The sequence below is a fragment of the Hevea brasiliensis genome, chromosome 10, assembly GCF_030052815.1.
Source record: "Hevea brasiliensis isolate MT/VB/25A 57/8 chromosome 10, ASM3005281v1, whole genome shotgun sequence".
Taxonomy (NCBI): Eukaryota; Viridiplantae; Streptophyta; class Magnoliopsida; order Malpighiales; family Euphorbiaceae; genus Hevea; species Hevea brasiliensis.
The window spans coordinates 85837673-85853312 of NC_079502.1; the positions used below are offsets into that span (position 1 = coordinate 85837673).

Genomic DNA, 15640 nt, shown 5'->3' on the forward strand with positions numbered 1-15640 from the left:
AAAAAGCATATTTACACCCAATTCTAATAAAGATTTTGTGAAGATGAAGATGCACTCAACAACAGAAGAATTTATGTTCATTTTCCAGACTCTTCCATCACTGTTCTATTAACAGTGCAAAATCATTCATTTTGATTTAAAAAGAAAAAATTTAAAGGCAGATAAGGGACAGATAAATGAAGAGACAGATTTTTCTAGCATGTAAGGCATCATATACGCATACTTCAAGTAAGCAGCAACACAAAAAGTTTGATAAACTGAAAAAATAAGATCTAAAAATTATTAGGTACAAAATTTATGTCTCTTGCTACGTACAAAAGATAGGAATCAACTCGTTTAACTTCATTCCCCCACCAAAGAAAATAGAAGACTTCCCTCCTCAAAGTAAGCACAGCTAAGTTATGCTCATCCTCTTAATAGTGTGAATCATCATCATACCCGGACATAAAATTTGATCCATACTCTAAAGGTCTTCACTTTCTGCAAACTATGAGAAACAACCAACTTCAGGCAAATTCAGAGTACAAAAGCAAAGAAAGCACATCAGATCAGTATAATTGCAGCAAATAATTTTATAAATCAAATTTATTTATTAATAGCAAATCCATCTTCATGGTAAAGCAGCAAGTGCCCATAAAACTTTGGGGCTATCATTAATAGTTGTTTTAATCAGCCCAATTTGCATAATTGTTTATGTAACAAGTAATTGGGAAAAAATTTATCATGTGAATTATGAGGAAAAGACTGATGAAAGATGCTTATCATATGCAGAATATTTAGGATTAATGCATAATTGCTCTGCTTTACTAGTTGATGTGTTCAAACCAAAAGCATCATACAACTGAAGAGTGTCTGTGTGTATCATGCATCATACATGTGTTCCTACTACTAGTGAGCTCACTCTGTCCCTGGAAGGGACTAAGCCATATGCAATCTATAGCACCGTGGGCCTTCTGAAGTATTCATTGAACTCCACCATTGGCTTGTCAAAATTTTAGAAAACTTCTTAAGTTTTGGATAGAAAATTGGAAGTGTCATTGACAGCCATGATCCCACATTTTAATAACTGTTGGTACTGAAAACAGGATTAATCCAGTCTTTATGACTGCTTGCATCACAGTATATCACTGATTATGCAAGGTAGGGGTGGAAAGAATATAAATTCAAGTATACCAATTCAAATGTGAATTATTAGACATGGGTCTGACCAATATATTAGCAGCCCTTGATGTTCTATTTCTTGGTTAGCTGTACATAAGAAAGTAGATGGCACATATTGTTATGATTCACATCCAGAGTATATCTATCCAATAATGTGCAATAGTATCATTTCCAAGACATCAGGGGACTTACTCAATCTATATTGGACTTTCTTCACTTTGTTGTCATATGATCATGGACTTCACTTTCTATTTCCTGAGTAGATGCGAACAAGATTGATATCATACACAAGAGTTGCATTGGCAGGGATATTGCAGTCACCTGGACACACAATATCATGGATGTTAGTTCAAAGTAATTGTGCAATAATAATTGAATGCATTAGTGCTTGTACTTCTTTCTCATGCACAGGGAATAATTAAGTGAAACAAAAATTTTTGCATTTAAAAATCTGTGCGTGTATGGTCATAACGTATAAATGAGAAAGATAAGATTAAGACCACACAAGTGATAGAGACTTGACAAATCTAAGACCAAAGTGATAAGAATAGTTTATATCTCTAACAGTAAAGATAGATGAATATTACTTCTAGTTTAGAAGTGTTCTCTCAGGCCTAATTGTACGCATCTTGAATGCATTTTGATATTGTCTTTTGAACTTGTAATTTATGAAATCAGTTGCTTAGAATATCCATCATATTTGATGTTCACCTGAAAAGCAACCTGCAGGTTCTGGCCCATATGCTAACTTTGGAGGAATTTGAAGCTTACGTTTCCCACCTGCAAAGGGAAACATTGGAAGGGTGATCACTCCTCATGTAAACAAGAATCATTACACAAAACATGAAAGAACAGAAATCCATCTGTTGTCTTCAAATCCCTACCTACTTGCATTGGTGGTACTCCATCACCCCCGAGAATTCCCTGATCTAATCCCCTAATGACCTGGACAAATAATATTCATGCAAAAGATAATTGATCAATGTAAGAATGAAGTTGTCATACTCTAGGAAGCTTACGTGTTCAGAAGTTTGATGAGTGAGCTTAATCACATGGCTTAAGCCACCTAAATGAAGTGAGCCTAATTATATTCCAATAATTGAAGTTCTAGGGTCTTGGTAAGAGGAATTGGATGGCTAAGTAATATTCTCTAGAATTGCATGTCTAATGCATGTTTACCCTTATCGGATGGGTCACTTCGCATTGCTATTAAATCGACGTACCCATGGTCTTAAATCAGATCTTATGTGATTGGAAACAACCTCAGTACTAGGCAATGAGTCCAACTACTAAACTGGAAATGGCCCAAAAATTTAGCTGCCTCTTGTTGTAGTTCGTTAATTAAACTCTTTGCATTGAAGATGCTTATCTTGCAATTCAAAATTAGTGGTGATTTCATTGTGGTCTTTCATAACTTGACCCAAGATTTTTCATCAATGTCAATGAAGAAAGCCTAGTCAAATGGCTTAATTTTTAAAGTTCTAGGTTGTCGTCAGTACGTTACTCAGACTTGTATTCAAGGCATTCATCATATAATATTTCAAGACAAGACTGGGTTATTATAATGACAGTGAAAATGATGAACAAAGAATGGAGAAGCTAACTTTTATCATGTCCTCAAACTCCAAAATTTATGCTAATCAAAGATAAGACAACATCATTAGTTTATCACTTTCAGAAGTTTGTTGGTTATTGATTGATCCTATTCCTATACGATATACACATATAAAGAGTATTGCTAGGCCATTATGACCTTTTGAACTAAAGGGAAGCATATTGATCTATCAAAACCTATACGGCATCACAAAGAATTATAAAGGCCATTCTATTGATTCTAACAATGAAGGTAACAGACACCAAACACTTCCCTGAATATAGAAACATTTATTCTGACAACACATGTAATGTGCTACAAATTGAAATAATTTCATATGAAGCCAACCATAGAAGGAAGAGACTAGTTTCCAAGAATGAAATTTTGGTGCACGCATCATTATTTTTCAAATTTAATATAGCATGGTATGAACAAATTAGCAAGAGTGCAGTAAAAATATGTGCAATCTTTGAATAGCATTTTTATCGGGTAATTTACCACATGCGTATGGTGAGATTTTGACCCTAGTTTTAGAAGCAGGAAGCATGATGTTTTTGAACTGGGAGATCAACAGATTATCTTGCTACTCTTAAAATTGAGAAAATAATTGAACTGAAACAAAATGACACCTAATAAGTTCATACTTTGCCAACACCAATGCGCATGGTGAGAGGTCTACCACGTTTATAGCTGCTGTCGAAAACTATCCCATCTGCAAATCTTGCAGTGTAATGGACCTACATTAAGAGGTGAAAAATAATTGAACTCAGGTTTTGTATATGAGATTGCGTATGTCTATCAAATAGTTCAATAGTTGCTATCCTAATAAGGTTATCAATAAGTTGAAGGATGTCTGCAGTGGTACTAAACATATATGCTAATAGACTCATCATCAATAAACCAGAAAGAAACCCATCACTACCAAAGCTACTATGATGAGAAACTTTAGTTTTATAGTTATTTGAAGGAACATTTAATATGGCTGTTTTCTCTTGCCAGCATTATACTTCTCGAGGATGGAGAAGAATTACAATGTTTCTAATTTTCTCTTGTTCACAATTGTCAAGCTCAACTTCGAGTCATTATCAAGCATATTTGATATATCACAATTCCTTACAATTCCTTAGCACATACTAGCTCAGCATATGTGGTTTAGTTGAGATTTCATCAAGTGCATACTGGTTTGATTGGTTTATGTACATGCATATGGGACTTGGAGTGTGCATCATAATAATATGATCAACCACATAACAAGAAAGCTATTGATTTTACTTATGTTTAAAAACACCTTCACACAGATTTCATGTGGTGAAAGAAAGCAAGACTATTGGTTTCAAAATAGCCTAACCGAAAAAAGAAAAAAAAAAAAAAACAAATTAGCAACTACCAAAACCTATAGTTCACAAATCATACATCTTGCAGAAAAACAGAGAAAAATTGCATGGAAACACAAAAAATTAAGTTCAATCCGCTAATTGAAAGTCTGAAATAGGGAAGTTACAAGATTACACAGGAATTGAAAAATTGCAGTTACTAACCACAATTAAACTTAACAAGAACCCAATTGCACTTAATGAGAACGCAATTGCCAAAGTTCTGAACTTACATCGACGAGCTCACCATATGGAGCTTCCTGACCAGACCCCACAGAAATATCACAATAACCAAGACCAGAGCGAACAAAGTTGAAGTCACATAAAGGGTCAGCTACAGTAGCGTAGTACTCTATCCTAGTGGCATCAGCATCCATTGGTGAGAAAGCAAGAACTGAAGCTGCTAGAAGCCCAATACCCACACCAAATAGGCAATTCTCTCTTGTGTAATCAGAATTTGATGAGAGAACTGGTTCTTTATCACGCGACAAAGTAGAAAAACAAGAAAATGTCGATAAAGAAGAAGTGGGTTTAGCGGGCAAAACTGGTTTATGCTTGGTGAAGGGACTTCTAGGGGATGTGAAGGCTATAGCAGAAAGTTCCATTTTTTTCCCAAAAGAATTGGATTACAGGGGGTGTGTTGTGCTATCTGTAGAGGGAAGTGAGTGGTTTTGAAAAGCTGTTAAGCTGGGAAGCTGGATTGACTGGAGGGATTTATAGTCGTTAGATATGGATAAGAGACCAACTGCCCTTCGGTAAGAGGACTTGTTTGCTAGGAGGACCTTCCTTTCCATCTTAAATAAATCAGGAAAAAAAAAAAAAAAATCTTGTGATTTTGAGCTTTGACAATTTTTGTTATATTGATATCTTGCGTCTTGCATTTTACTCTTAGCAAATGTGATGCAAACTATCTGATATGGTAAATAAGTAGCGTTAGGATGGCGATACAAGAGCAACATGTCAATGCTTGTGTTCACCGCATAACGTCATTTAGAGTAAATGACGATTTTGACCACACTTGCTTAAAAAAAAATCACGATAATTAAATCATGATTTTTTATGCGTTAAAACGCAAATTTTTTTTATATATTTTTTTGAATTAATGAAATATTTAATTTTTTTATAATAATTAATTTTAATTGAGGTTTAAAACTTATACATCATAAGTCTCAAAAATGGTTTTCATATCTCCATATTGAAACTATTAACAAATAAATGCTAAATTTAAAAAAAAAAATTTCTCAAAATTTTTACAATTATATATAGTTATGATTTTTATTCTTAATTTTGATAATTTATATTTTATGGTAAATTATATAATATACTCAAAATATGTACCTCCTTGTATGGATGTGGATGTGGTATTAACTTTTCATGATTTATCAAAGGCCTATATTTTAATGTAAAAAGCATTAAAATTTAGGTCATCGAGTATATTTAATAATTTTCCTAAACTCTTCTTCTTATTTTAAAATCATTTTTCGTTGTACTCTAAATCATTTTGATTATATATTTTCATATTATGGTATTAATTCATTTTATACTTAATTATTTAATTTAATTTTTTTGTAAATTACTTAATTATTTAATTAATAATAATAGAAAGCACAATGAATTAAAATATAATGAAAAACTATATATATATTTTTAATTAAGATTCAAGCCGTGACTTATTTGGATTAAACAAACAGATAATATTTGATTAAAATAGTAAGAGTGATAAACTTTAAATGTGGAGGGAGGATTGAATTTTGTCCATCAATTCATTATTTTCCAAAACAAACTATTCCACTCTTCAAGGTGAAATTAAGTAATAGTGTCACCAATGACCCATTCTTCTTCATCTTTTTCGGTCACTTACTTGACCATGAACGCTCAAAAAAAATACACCCGCTACCTCCTCTTCATATCTCTCGAATTTAGTGGATTGCTAGCCTAAAATATTTTATTTTCTTTCTTGTTTTCGAGCAATTAAGGGGGAAAAAAAAAGAAAAAGAAAAAGACATTGTGGAAAGATTTCTTTAGTTCTCCTTTGCCTTTGGTTGTAGAGATCAAAGGCTACAGCCCTTTCTACAAAATAATAAAATATGGGTCGTGTTAAACTACCAATTAAAAGAATAGAGAACAACACAAATAGACAAGTGACATTCTCCAAACGCAGAAATGGACTCATTAAAAAAGCTTACGAGCTTGCTATTCTCTGTGATATTGATATTGCTCTTATCATGTTCTCTCCTTCCGGCCGTCTCAGTCACTTTTCTGGCAAGAGAAGGTGATCAGTTTTAGCTATATAATTAATTATGATTTTCTTATTATGTTTATTCACGTTGATACTTATTTTTGGTGTCTGGTACTTTTCTTTAAAAATAAAAAATTAATTAGGATTGAAGATGTGATTGCCCGATACCTAAATTTCCCAGAAAATGATGGAGGATGGTATGCATTTTTCTTGCCAAATTATATTTGATTCAGCTTTTAGTTTTCTTCATAGAACAAAAATAAAGATTATCTTGCATGTTCTTATTGCAGTGATGTTCAAAACCGAGAGGTAACATAAATAGTGTGCAAGTTACAAGCAAGGATTATATTTAAAAGATTTTTATAATCTCCATATATCCATTGCAGTATTTGCTCAGCACACTTAAAAAACTTAAGACAGAGAATGACATGGTTCTTCAAGCTGCCAAGTATACAATTCTCTTTCTCCCTTCTTCTTCTTCTTTCAATTTTTATAACAAGGTCCTTAGTATATTAACAACCATGTTTTTCTTTTTCTTGCAGTCCAGAGGTTACGAGATCAAATTTAGAGGTGAAAAAGAAACTGATTTGTAGTTCTAAGAATCTAAATATTATGCATTTGGAAGTGTGAAGCGTTAATTTTAATTGCTTGAATATGAATATCTAGGAGCTCCAGCAAGAAGTTTGTAACTTGCAGCATCAGGTTCAGATAGCTGAGGATCAGTTAAGGTTAGAAAGTTTATTCTTAAGTGTTAATTTCTTGTTTAAATTAACAAATTTTTTCTTTGAATCAATTGAAAGGATATATGAGCCTGAACCTCTAAAATTCACATCCCTGGGAGAACTTGAATCTTGCGAGAAGAACCTTTTGGATGTCATGGCACTTCTCCAAGACAGAAAGGTATAGAACTCCAATTTAATTTAGCTGAAAGTATCTTTTGACCTGATTTTTATGCAAAAAGTCACTTAGCACATCTATCTTTAGTTGCATCATATATGATGCTAAACTTTATAAAACTACTGCAACTATTATACCCCTAAGATTGATGCAAGAGAGGACGTAACTTGCACATAATTTGACATTTCGTAACATTTTTATAAATCGGGAGTTTGATAGTTACATGTTCAGGGATTTAATAGTTACACTGCAGATATCAAATAGGATGCAACTAAAAGTGAGACTGACAAATGATTTTTTGTATAAGGTTCAGGGGCAAAAACAATTTAATTTCAGTTAGTTCCTTGCATAAAACCTGATCCACGACTTGAATGATTCTTAAATATATTATTGCAGAAATATCTCTTGAGTAACCATGCATCTGCATATGATCCAACAACTCTACAGGTAATCAATTATTCAATTAAAGATGAATCCTCTTTCTTTGGACAAAAAAGGGGGAAAACAAAACAATAATATTGGATTATTGAATATGCTCATTCACTTCTTTAGATTTTGCAGATATACTTAGATTCAGAGGAAGGGCTTCCAAATTTTCAAAATGAGATCACGAGTTGGTTGCCACCAGATAATGGACAAAACCCAAATTCTATAGCCTTAAAATCTGATCAATCGTCTTGTATTCCTGTGAGGTAATTAATAACAAAAATTTCTGCTAAATGATTCAAAATTAAATTTATATACAAGAAATAGTTGATAATTTACATATACTATCAGTAATAACCAATCTTCAACGACCATGTTTGATGGGTTGTCGTCTCATGGAACAAATGTAAATGTGGATCCATGCAACATGGGAGTGGGGGCTGGAACCCTAATCAACAACTCAAACAGTGAAAGCATAACTTCTTGGCAACAAGCTTTCTCTTCATTGTCGTCCACTGAGCTTCTCACTACCTTCATGCCTCCCAACTCATTCCCTTTAATGAAGGTTATTTGATTTCTTTTACTCTCTTCATTAATGTGCCTTCCATCAATGACAAATAAAGCAAAATCATATGTATATGTTTGTTTTGGCTAGCAACATGAGATTGAATGTCCAAGCTTCACGTCAATGTTGGAACAGCAGCAGGCAGAGACCACACCAAATTGCACACAAATGCCTTCCAGTGGTGAAGGTTCAAATTATGAGAGTTATGACTTGTGAAACCATGCTATCTCAGTTTAATGTAGAATGACAATTCACATTTATATTTCCCAACAGTTTATTGTTGAATGTATTAATTAAGCTCAGCTTGCATAAGATTCAGTATGTGCATGGAATTGAATGATCTATTTTGTTTAGTTCGTTTTGAAATTCAGAGTGGGATTCAAATATTTTATGATATTTTGTTGTGGGATTTCAATTCCAGGACAGATTAACCAAACATGCTCTGCCATGTACACGGCTATTTTATTTTATACATAATTAGATTTGACGATAACTAGAGCTTGAGATCACAGAGATCACACAGTTTTTGAGACGACTTCAATACCACTAAGTTAAAGTTTTTTTGGCTTATACACTGCTATTTTATTGTGTTGTTACATATATTTAGCTACCATATGTAGAGATAACTGAGCTATGTCCAAATTCCAAATTAAAGGAATCGCCTGCAGTCCCTAGAGCCTCCTCCTGTTCTCTTGCAGTGCCTAATGCATTATTTCCCTTCTCACCCTGATTACAATATGCATCAAAATATGCGTTTAGATCTCATAGAAAATGGGACCTGAAAAATGTAAGCGCAGTAATTGAAATCAAAATATGTAACTTGAAGTGCAAAACCAACAATAAAAGAAACTAATGTAAATTAGTATTTCATTGCCAATGAAGCCTAATTATCTAATTGACCTCTTTAATTCCCTCCCGCAAAATATGTATAATATGCAAGACAAAAAAAGAAAAAGAAAATACTCAACTCAGATTGATCTTATTCTTACCTCAGTAGCATCATGGACATTCAAATTCTGAGGGATGTTGCTGTTGAAGTTGAAACAATGCACATCATTAGGTGCTTCAAAGTAAGACGTTGAAGCCCCACCAATATGCCAATTTCGATGGTTCTGTTCTCAAATTAGGAATAAAATATTTAAATGTTAATTTAGATGTTGTAACTGTCCAAATCAATTGCAGTTTGCAGATATATATATATATATATATATACTGTTGTAACAAGTAATTAATTACCTGGATTGGTGGAACTACTGAAGTGTAAGTGGAAGGAAAGGCAAGCATATTCAGGCTGCATGTATTATTCTTGCTGGGCATGGCAGCCACTTCATGAACCTCTGATTTTCCTTTAGCTTCCTTGCTCATGTCTTCAAGCAATTTCTCCCTAACCTTAGGGCTGCCATGAAAAATTTACATATAATGGTATTAATTAAAATTTTGAAATACCACAACCAAAAATGGGAATGAGGCATATGATATAAAAATTTCACTTTGATTGAAATTCCAATTTATGATCTTGCAGCTCAAAAGGCGACTCGGTATTACAATGCAAAGCTCAATTCTGATAATTAACAAAGGCAACCTGTAAGGACTAATCCAGGGATCGAGTTGTCTGAGAATCTTATCATAGTTGAGCACATCCCCAACACCACCAGAGTAGTAAGAAACTGCACCTTGTCCCTGAGTCTCCATTTGATCTCTCTGACAATAATCAAGCAATGTCTCTGAAAAAGCTTTCCTTCTTTGTATTATTTCTAACCTACATGACTATATATAGCCAGATCAACAATTTTTACCTGATCAGTACCAGGAGATGGCACCCAGTTAGCGAGCAACTCTTTCTGAATTCAAGCAACAGATCCATGTCAAAAAATCAAATTGTTTTCCACAGAGAACACACAGAGGGGACAGGGACAACACACGCCCCTTAATAAAATCAATTCATAATTAATGGTAAGAAGTGCATATAGCAAGAGAGTTAAAGAGAAAAGATTCACTTTTCTATCCATGACTTGCTGCAACGATATTTTCAGGCTTTTTTCGCAGCACAAGAGTTGATCGAGTGAGGGATCTCTTATAGCTTGAGGATCATAGTTCCTTTCAAAATTGCCAAGAATTGGTAGTGTAAGAACAGAACTTAAACTGGAGGAAATGAAGTGAAAATATTCCTGATATAAATAAATGAACTCACTGGAGATTGGCATCAAGCATTTCTATCTCCATTGTGGAGTTATGGATTTCTAGCTCCAGGTTCTGTGAAAGCCATATCCATGGAAAGTTGTAATATGTAAATTAATTAAGAAGAAAGTAAAAGAAAAATAAATTAAAATTAAAAATATGGTTGTTCATATAATAGTTAGATAAAGGGAATTTTCAGAAAAATATCACTTACTTCGATTCTTCAAGTATTATTACACCCATTGAGGATTCCAAGAAGTTACCCGAAAGGCATGGAAATTCATCCAGAGCATATGTAAAATAAAACACATTAGAATACATTCACACTCACACTCAATCTAGTAGAAGGTGTTAAATTTGAGATGTCACAGTAATAAACACGACTTCAATATCACAAACCTGAAACTGTGCTTTAACGTATATGACAAAATAATGAACTAATTATCCGGTTAATTAATGCCTGAAACAAAGGGCCTCAAAATATTGCCTAAGGATTTACTGCTATTGCCTATTGGTATGTTGAAAATATGGAAAATTAATTATTTTTTTAAATAATGAGATGCATGCAAGAAATCCAAATTTCCCAGTTGGAAAAATTAAAAAAACCAAGATAAAAAAAAAAGACTAAAAAAATAAGAGAACAGAAACGATAAGAAGAGGGAAACAAACTGGGCGTTGAGACTATGCAATTTGTTATCGTTCCCTTTTATGTGGTCAAGCTTCTTTAACCGTGCTAATTTCCCCTGCAACCAATCATAAATTGATTTGCAATCTCTGTAAAAAAAAATTGAAAAATAATATTCATATATGGTTATTGATCAAGTTACAATTTGAGTTCAATTATCCAGTTGATGCGTGAATTACATACTTAAAAAAATTCAATTGACCCACGATTTATTTGAACCTAAAAAATAAATCATAAATATAACAATCAGTTTGCTAAAATAAGGATACAAAGGGTTTATTAGATTGCATAAAAAATTCTGTAATTTATGTGGAAACTGATTTCGTTATTATAAAGAAAAATAATTTATTGAAATATTACCTCAATATTCTTCATTTGACTGTAATTTGTCATCCATCCGCCATAGAGAAACAATTCCCACCGAATCAACAAACAAGAATCATTAGAGACATATAAATTTAAAAAGTTAATAATCATACAATTTAAATCTTTCTTAAAAAATCAAAATATATGCATATTTTTAGCTAAATATACGATAATAAATTTTTAACTTAATTTAAAAAAAAAAAGAGAATGGTTTAAACAATGAAAAGAAAAGTACATACGGGTTTCTTTCATGTCTCTTCACTGCAGGCAGCTTGATATAGCATTCAATCATATCCTCAAACCTGAAAAAATACATTAATTAATAAAAAATAAAATTTGTTTAAAAAATTTATTATTAATTTTATCTAAAAAAATTTATCATTAAGCAAAGATTTAAAGAATATGATGAGAGAATTAATTTAGGCAAAAACTACAACCTTGGACGGCTGGAAAACTTGATTATGCGACCAGAAGGAGAGAAAGCAATGAAGGCAACATCCACATCACATAAGATGGAGATTTCATTTGCCTTTTTGATAAGACTGTTCCTCCTCTTTGAGAATGTCACTTGACGTCTTAATGGATTCTCTATCTTCTCAATGGCTATCTTCTTACCCATCCCCCTAAAATCCTAAGGATTTTTCATAAGACTAGCTCATACCATATGCTCACTTTTATAACCCATGATTGAGTACTTTTTCATAATGTAAAAAGTCAGAGATTTCATATTTTTGATATCTTTAATGTCTTTTAAACAAATGTCAAATATGTAGATAGTTAATATGAGCAATTAGCCACATTGTTAATCTATAGCCTCCATAAGAAATGATAAAATAAAGTCCTTTACAATTAATATGCTGATTATGTCTTTGGAAAAAGTACTATATTTTTTAGGTTAAAAGCATCTTTTGACCTTGAATTTTGTATAAAAAATCACTTGACACAAATTTTATAAAAATATAACTATTTCAGATGTCAAATATGATGTAATTGAAAGTAAGAATCCTATGTGACTTTTTCAATAAAGTTGAAGGATAAAAAAAAAAAAAAAAAAAGAGCAAACTTTGAGCCTACTTTTTTCCTTTTACTTTTGTCCAACAATTTTTGTCTCTCTTATAATAATTTTCTTAGAATTGTACTTTTAGGTGTTCTTTATATTGTAAAAAGTCAAGTTTTAGATTTGTTTTTCATTTTGGTTCATTCAATCCAAATGAATCTTACATTTTAGTTAGATAATATTAAAAGTTTTGTCGGCATTGCGTTGGACATATCTAATTAATGAAATATTTATATTCTTATGTATTGAATCACTAATCAATTTCATAAAATATCTGTCGAACTTTACAAATATATATATATATATATATATATATATATATATATATATATATATATATATGTAAAGTTCGACAGATATTTTATTAAATTGATTAGTGATTCAATAGTCAATCAAATCAAATGATAAATCTTCCAATTTTTTTGGTAGATAGCATGTCTTAGTTAGAGAAAGTCTTGTACTATTTTTTCTTGAGCTATTTTTTCTCTTTTATCTTTTCTCCCACAAGTTTTTTACATAGTATGATAATCTTCCATTTGTTCTAATTTGAGGTGTTCATTACACTTTAAATGTGAAGGCTTAAATATGAGATTTTTTTCGATATGGTTTATTCAATATAGATGAATGCACATGCATAATATAAGATTAAAATTTTTATTTATGTTGAGTTAAACCATTTATTTTATTTGATCAAGCTTAGCAAAAATATAAGCTAAAATAGTTAGATTGAGCCACTATTTAAAAATCTTGAGTCCATATAAATGTGACTTGGTCTAGTATTAGATTTTAAATATTTAATGGCATACATTTCAAAATGTTAGACAAACTTTTCTTATAAATCAAAAACCAATAATTTTATATAATAGCTTGCAATAATTTATGGTGATGTATATAGAAGCATATTTTTGTTAAGAAATATATTTTTATTGAAACTGATTACATTTTTTCTAGTAACATTTGTGTTTGTTGTGATAATCCTTCATGTTTTCTATTTTGAAGGTGTTCCTTGCAACTAAAGTGAACTTGAATGCGATATTTTTCTTTTTAATTTGCATTCGTTCAATTTAGTAAAATATGTCACCGTTATAATATTAAGGTAGAATTTTACAATTTTTTTTATACATTTGGTTTCGACTGAGATTTGAATTCAAGACATTACAGCCCTGTAGACTACTCGAGTACCACTGAGCTACAGCTCATTAGTTAGAATTTTATCATTGTGTCAAGACTAAACAATCTAATTAATAAAATATTGATCTATTCAATCAAACTTATATAATTGATATAGTATGTTTTATTGCATTCCATTGAACATAATGAATATATAATAATCAAGTGGTAAACCTTTCCTTGGTGAATTTTAAAATTGTCTTGACTAGTAATTTCTCAAAAAATGTGAAGAAAAAGAGGTCAAGTATAGAAAAACAAGATATTTGAAAAAAAAAAGATCAAAAACCTCTTTATTAGTGTAAAGGTCATGAATTAATATTTTAATACCCTAATATCAAAAAATGTAGAAGATTTGGATAATTAATGTAAGTGATTTGCTATATTATCAATGTATGCCATATGTAAAAATGACTTTTTTGAGAGACTTAAAATAAAAAATAAAATAAAATAAAAGTAAACTCTTTCACAATTAATGTGTTGGTTATGCTTGAGGGTAAAGTTTTGCACTTTTTTCCTCTTTTTACGTTTTCTTCAACAAGCTCTGTACCTCTTGTAATAATTTTCAATGGATTTTAATTTGAAATGTCCATTGCATTTGAAAGATTGAGTTTTAATACCATATTTTGTTTTCCCTCTTGGTTCATTCAATCTAATTGAATCTAACTCTATAATTAGAGAAGATTTAAATTTTAAACGTATCTGAAAAACACTAAATTAATTAAGATGCAATCTTTGTTTACACAAATTAAATATTAAAACGAAATAGATGAATTAATATAGATATTATAAAATCAATACAAATACCATTTCATTGCAAATAATGAAAAAAAAAAATAAGCAAGAGTAGTATTATAAATTAAACGCTTAGAATCCCCACAACCCATGTTGGCCAGTAAGGGGGAGGAGGACTAAAATAACCATCTATTATCCTAATTTAAACGATGCTAACATTCTCATGAAGATAATCTATCTTTCTTTGCACAAAAAATAGTAAATAACAATTGGATTATTGAATATACTCATTCATTCCTTTAGATTTTTCATATATACTTAAATTTAGAGAAAGGTCTACCAAGTTTCTAAAATGATATTATGAGTTGGTTGCCATCAGATAATGGTTAAAACCTAAATTTTGTAGCCTAAAAATCTTATCAAACGTCTTGTATTCCTGTAGGTAGTTAATAACAAAAATCAGTGCTCAATAATTCAAAATTCAATTGATATACAAGGAATAATTAATCATTTTATATATTATCAGTAATAACCAATCCTTAACGACTATGTTTGATGGGTTGTTGCCTCATGGAACAAATGTAAATATGGATCCATGTAACATGGGAATGGGAGTGGGAGGGACCCAAATCAACAACTTAAACAGTAAAACCATAACTTCCTGGCTATAAGCTTTCTCTTCATTGTCATACGTTGAGCTCCTCGTTGCCTTCATACCTCCCAACTCATTCCCTCTAATGAAGTTTATTTAATTACTTTTACCTTCTTCATTATTGTATCTTCTTTCCATAACAAAGAAACTAAAATTATATGCGTTGTTCCTTGCAGAAGCATATAAACTATAAAGGAAAAAAAAAAAATCAAACAATCACAACAACAATCATTACTTTAATAACATTATACACTATAAAGGGTGTCTTCAATTACATGAGTAATAGCCTCCCTACATGAGCGATAATCCCCTTATCAATGGACAAGAATTCATTCTTCTTGAATTTTATGCCCATTCTCTACTTTAGGCCGAAGCATCTCTTCCTCTGTGAGATTGCAATGAGCATGAGCCTTTTTTTGCTATGGGGCAAAAAGCCAAATAACCTTTTCATAATACTCTTATTTATAGTATTAGTTCCCTCAGTTCTAATTTAATTAAGAATACAACTCAATTTAGAAATAATACTAAAATAAAAATTCTACATA

The 15640-nt window shown here is 31.3% G+C and overlaps 4 protein-coding genes across 7 annotated transcripts; 1 reads left to right on the forward strand and 3 right to left on the reverse strand.

Annotated features, from left to right (window-relative positions):
• Window positions 1-177: 177 nt before the first annotated feature.
• On the reverse strand, window positions 178-4915 carry LOC110642981 (photosynthetic NDH subunit of lumenal location 4, chloroplastic). Of its 3 annotated transcripts, none has more exons than XM_058154292.1 (6): window positions 4362-4911; window positions 3400-3492; window positions 2046-2106; window positions 1873-1941; window positions 1354-1482; window positions 178-480 (listed from the first exon to the last, which is right to left on the reverse strand). In XM_058154292.1, the coding sequence occupies exons 1-5, from the start codon at window positions 4731-4733 to the stop codon at window positions 1403-1405; spliced, it is 675 nt and encodes a 224-aa protein (XP_058010275.1). In that variant the 5' UTR covers window positions 4734-4911; the 3' UTR covers window positions 178-480; window positions 1354-1402. The 3 variants fall into 3 exon arrangements, with proteins under 3 accessions (XP_058010275.1, XP_021650884.2, XP_058010276.1); XM_021795192.2 differs by having other exon boundaries at window positions 178-487; window positions 4362-4909; XM_058154293.1 differs by lacking the exon at window positions 3400-3492 and having other exon boundaries at window positions 178-487; window positions 4362-4915.
• A 1164-nt stretch (window positions 4916-6079) lies between these two features.
• On the forward strand, window positions 6080-8620 carry LOC110642986 (agamous-like MADS-box protein AGL104). The gene is made up of 11 exons (XM_021795198.2): window positions 6080-6400; window positions 6511-6564; window positions 6658-6676; window positions 6754-6815; window positions 6910-6937; window positions 7034-7095; window positions 7168-7267; window positions 7661-7711; window positions 7826-7956; window positions 8042-8255; window positions 8346-8620. Exons 1-11 carry the CDS (start codon window positions 6216-6218, stop codon window positions 8469-8471), a joined length of 1032 nt encoding a protein of 343 aa, XP_021650890.2. The 5' UTR covers window positions 6080-6215; the 3' UTR covers window positions 8472-8620.
• A 106-nt stretch (window positions 8621-8726) lies between these two features.
• LOC110642987 (uncharacterized) lies at window positions 8727-10766 on the reverse strand. Of its 2 annotated transcripts, XM_021795200.2 has the most exons (8): window positions 10648-10766; window positions 10447-10508; window positions 10253-10352; window positions 10052-10096; window positions 9838-9956; window positions 9492-9651; window positions 9245-9367; window positions 8728-9033 (listed from the first exon to the last, which is right to left on the reverse strand). In XM_021795200.2, the coding sequence occupies exons 2-8, from the start codon at window positions 10476-10478 to the stop codon at window positions 8998-9000; spliced, it is 615 nt and encodes a 204-aa protein (XP_021650892.2). In that variant the 5' UTR covers window positions 10479-10508; window positions 10648-10766; the 3' UTR covers window positions 8728-8997. The 2 variants fall into 2 exon arrangements, with proteins under 2 accessions (XP_021650891.2, XP_021650892.2); XM_021795199.2 differs by having other exon boundaries at window positions 8727-9033; window positions 10447-10737.
• A 131-nt stretch (window positions 10767-10897) lies between these two features.
• On the reverse strand, window positions 10898-12149 carry LOC110642983 (agamous-like MADS-box protein AGL104). The gene is made up of 4 exons (XM_058128721.1): window positions 11922-12149; window positions 11724-11786; window positions 11479-11497; window positions 10898-11176 (listed from the first exon to the last, which is right to left on the reverse strand). The coding sequence occupies exons 1-4, from the start codon at window positions 12101-12103 to the stop codon at window positions 11030-11032; spliced, it is 411 nt and encodes a 136-aa protein (XP_057984704.1). The 5' UTR covers window positions 12104-12149; the 3' UTR covers window positions 10898-11029.
• Window positions 12150-15640: the final 3491 nt, after the last annotated feature.

What these genes read in the sequence shown, in the direction of transcription:
- LOC110642981 (XM_058154292.1), bottom strand. Translation starts at nt 4,733, where the DNA reads ATGGAACTTTCTGCTATAGCCTTCACATCCCCTAGAAGTCCCTTCACC. An exon ending in TGCGCATTGGTGTTGGCAAA is followed by an intron (nt 2,107 to 3,399) that starts GTATGAACTTAT and finishes TTATTTGTCCAG; the next exon opens with GTCATTAGGGGATTAGATCA. An exon ending in AGTACCACCAATGCAAGTAG is followed by an intron (nt 1,942 to 2,045) that starts GTAGGGATTTGA and finishes TTCCCTTTGCAG; the next exon opens with GTGGGAAACGTAAGCTTCAA.
- LOC110642986 (XM_021795198.2), top strand. Translation starts at nt 6,216, where the DNA reads ATGGGTCGTGTTAAACTACCAATTAAAAGAATAGAGAACAACACAAAT. An exon ending in ATAGCTGAGGATCAGTTAAG is followed by an intron (nt 7,096 to 7,167) that starts GTTAGAAAGTTT and finishes ATCAATTGAAAG; the next exon opens with GATATATGAGCCTGAACCTC. An exon ending in TCGTCTTGTATTCCTGTGAG is followed by an intron (nt 7,957 to 8,041) that starts GTAATTAATAAC and finishes ATATACTATCAG; the next exon opens with TAATAACCAATCTTCAACGA.
- LOC110642987 (XM_021795199.2), bottom strand. Translation starts at nt 10,478, where the DNA reads ATGGAGATAGAAATGCTTGATGCCAATCTCCA. An exon ending in AGCAAGTCATGGATAGAAAA is followed by an intron (nt 10,097 to 10,252) that starts GTGAATCTTTTC and finishes GCTTGAATTCAG; the next exon opens with AAAGAGTTGCTCGCTAACTG. An exon ending in ATGTCCATGATGCTACTGAG is followed by an intron (nt 9,034 to 9,244) that starts GTAAGAATAAGA and finishes TACATTTTTCAG; the next exon opens with GTCCCATTTTCTATGAGATC.
- LOC110642983 (XM_058128721.1), bottom strand. Translation starts at nt 12,103, where the DNA reads ATGGGTAAGAAGATAGCCATTGAGAAGATAGAGAATCCATTAAGACGT. An exon ending in AAGTTTTCCAGCCGTCCAAG is followed by an intron (nt 11,787 to 11,921) that starts GTTGTAGTTTTT and finishes GTATTTTTTCAG; the next exon opens with GTTTGAGGATATGATTGAAT.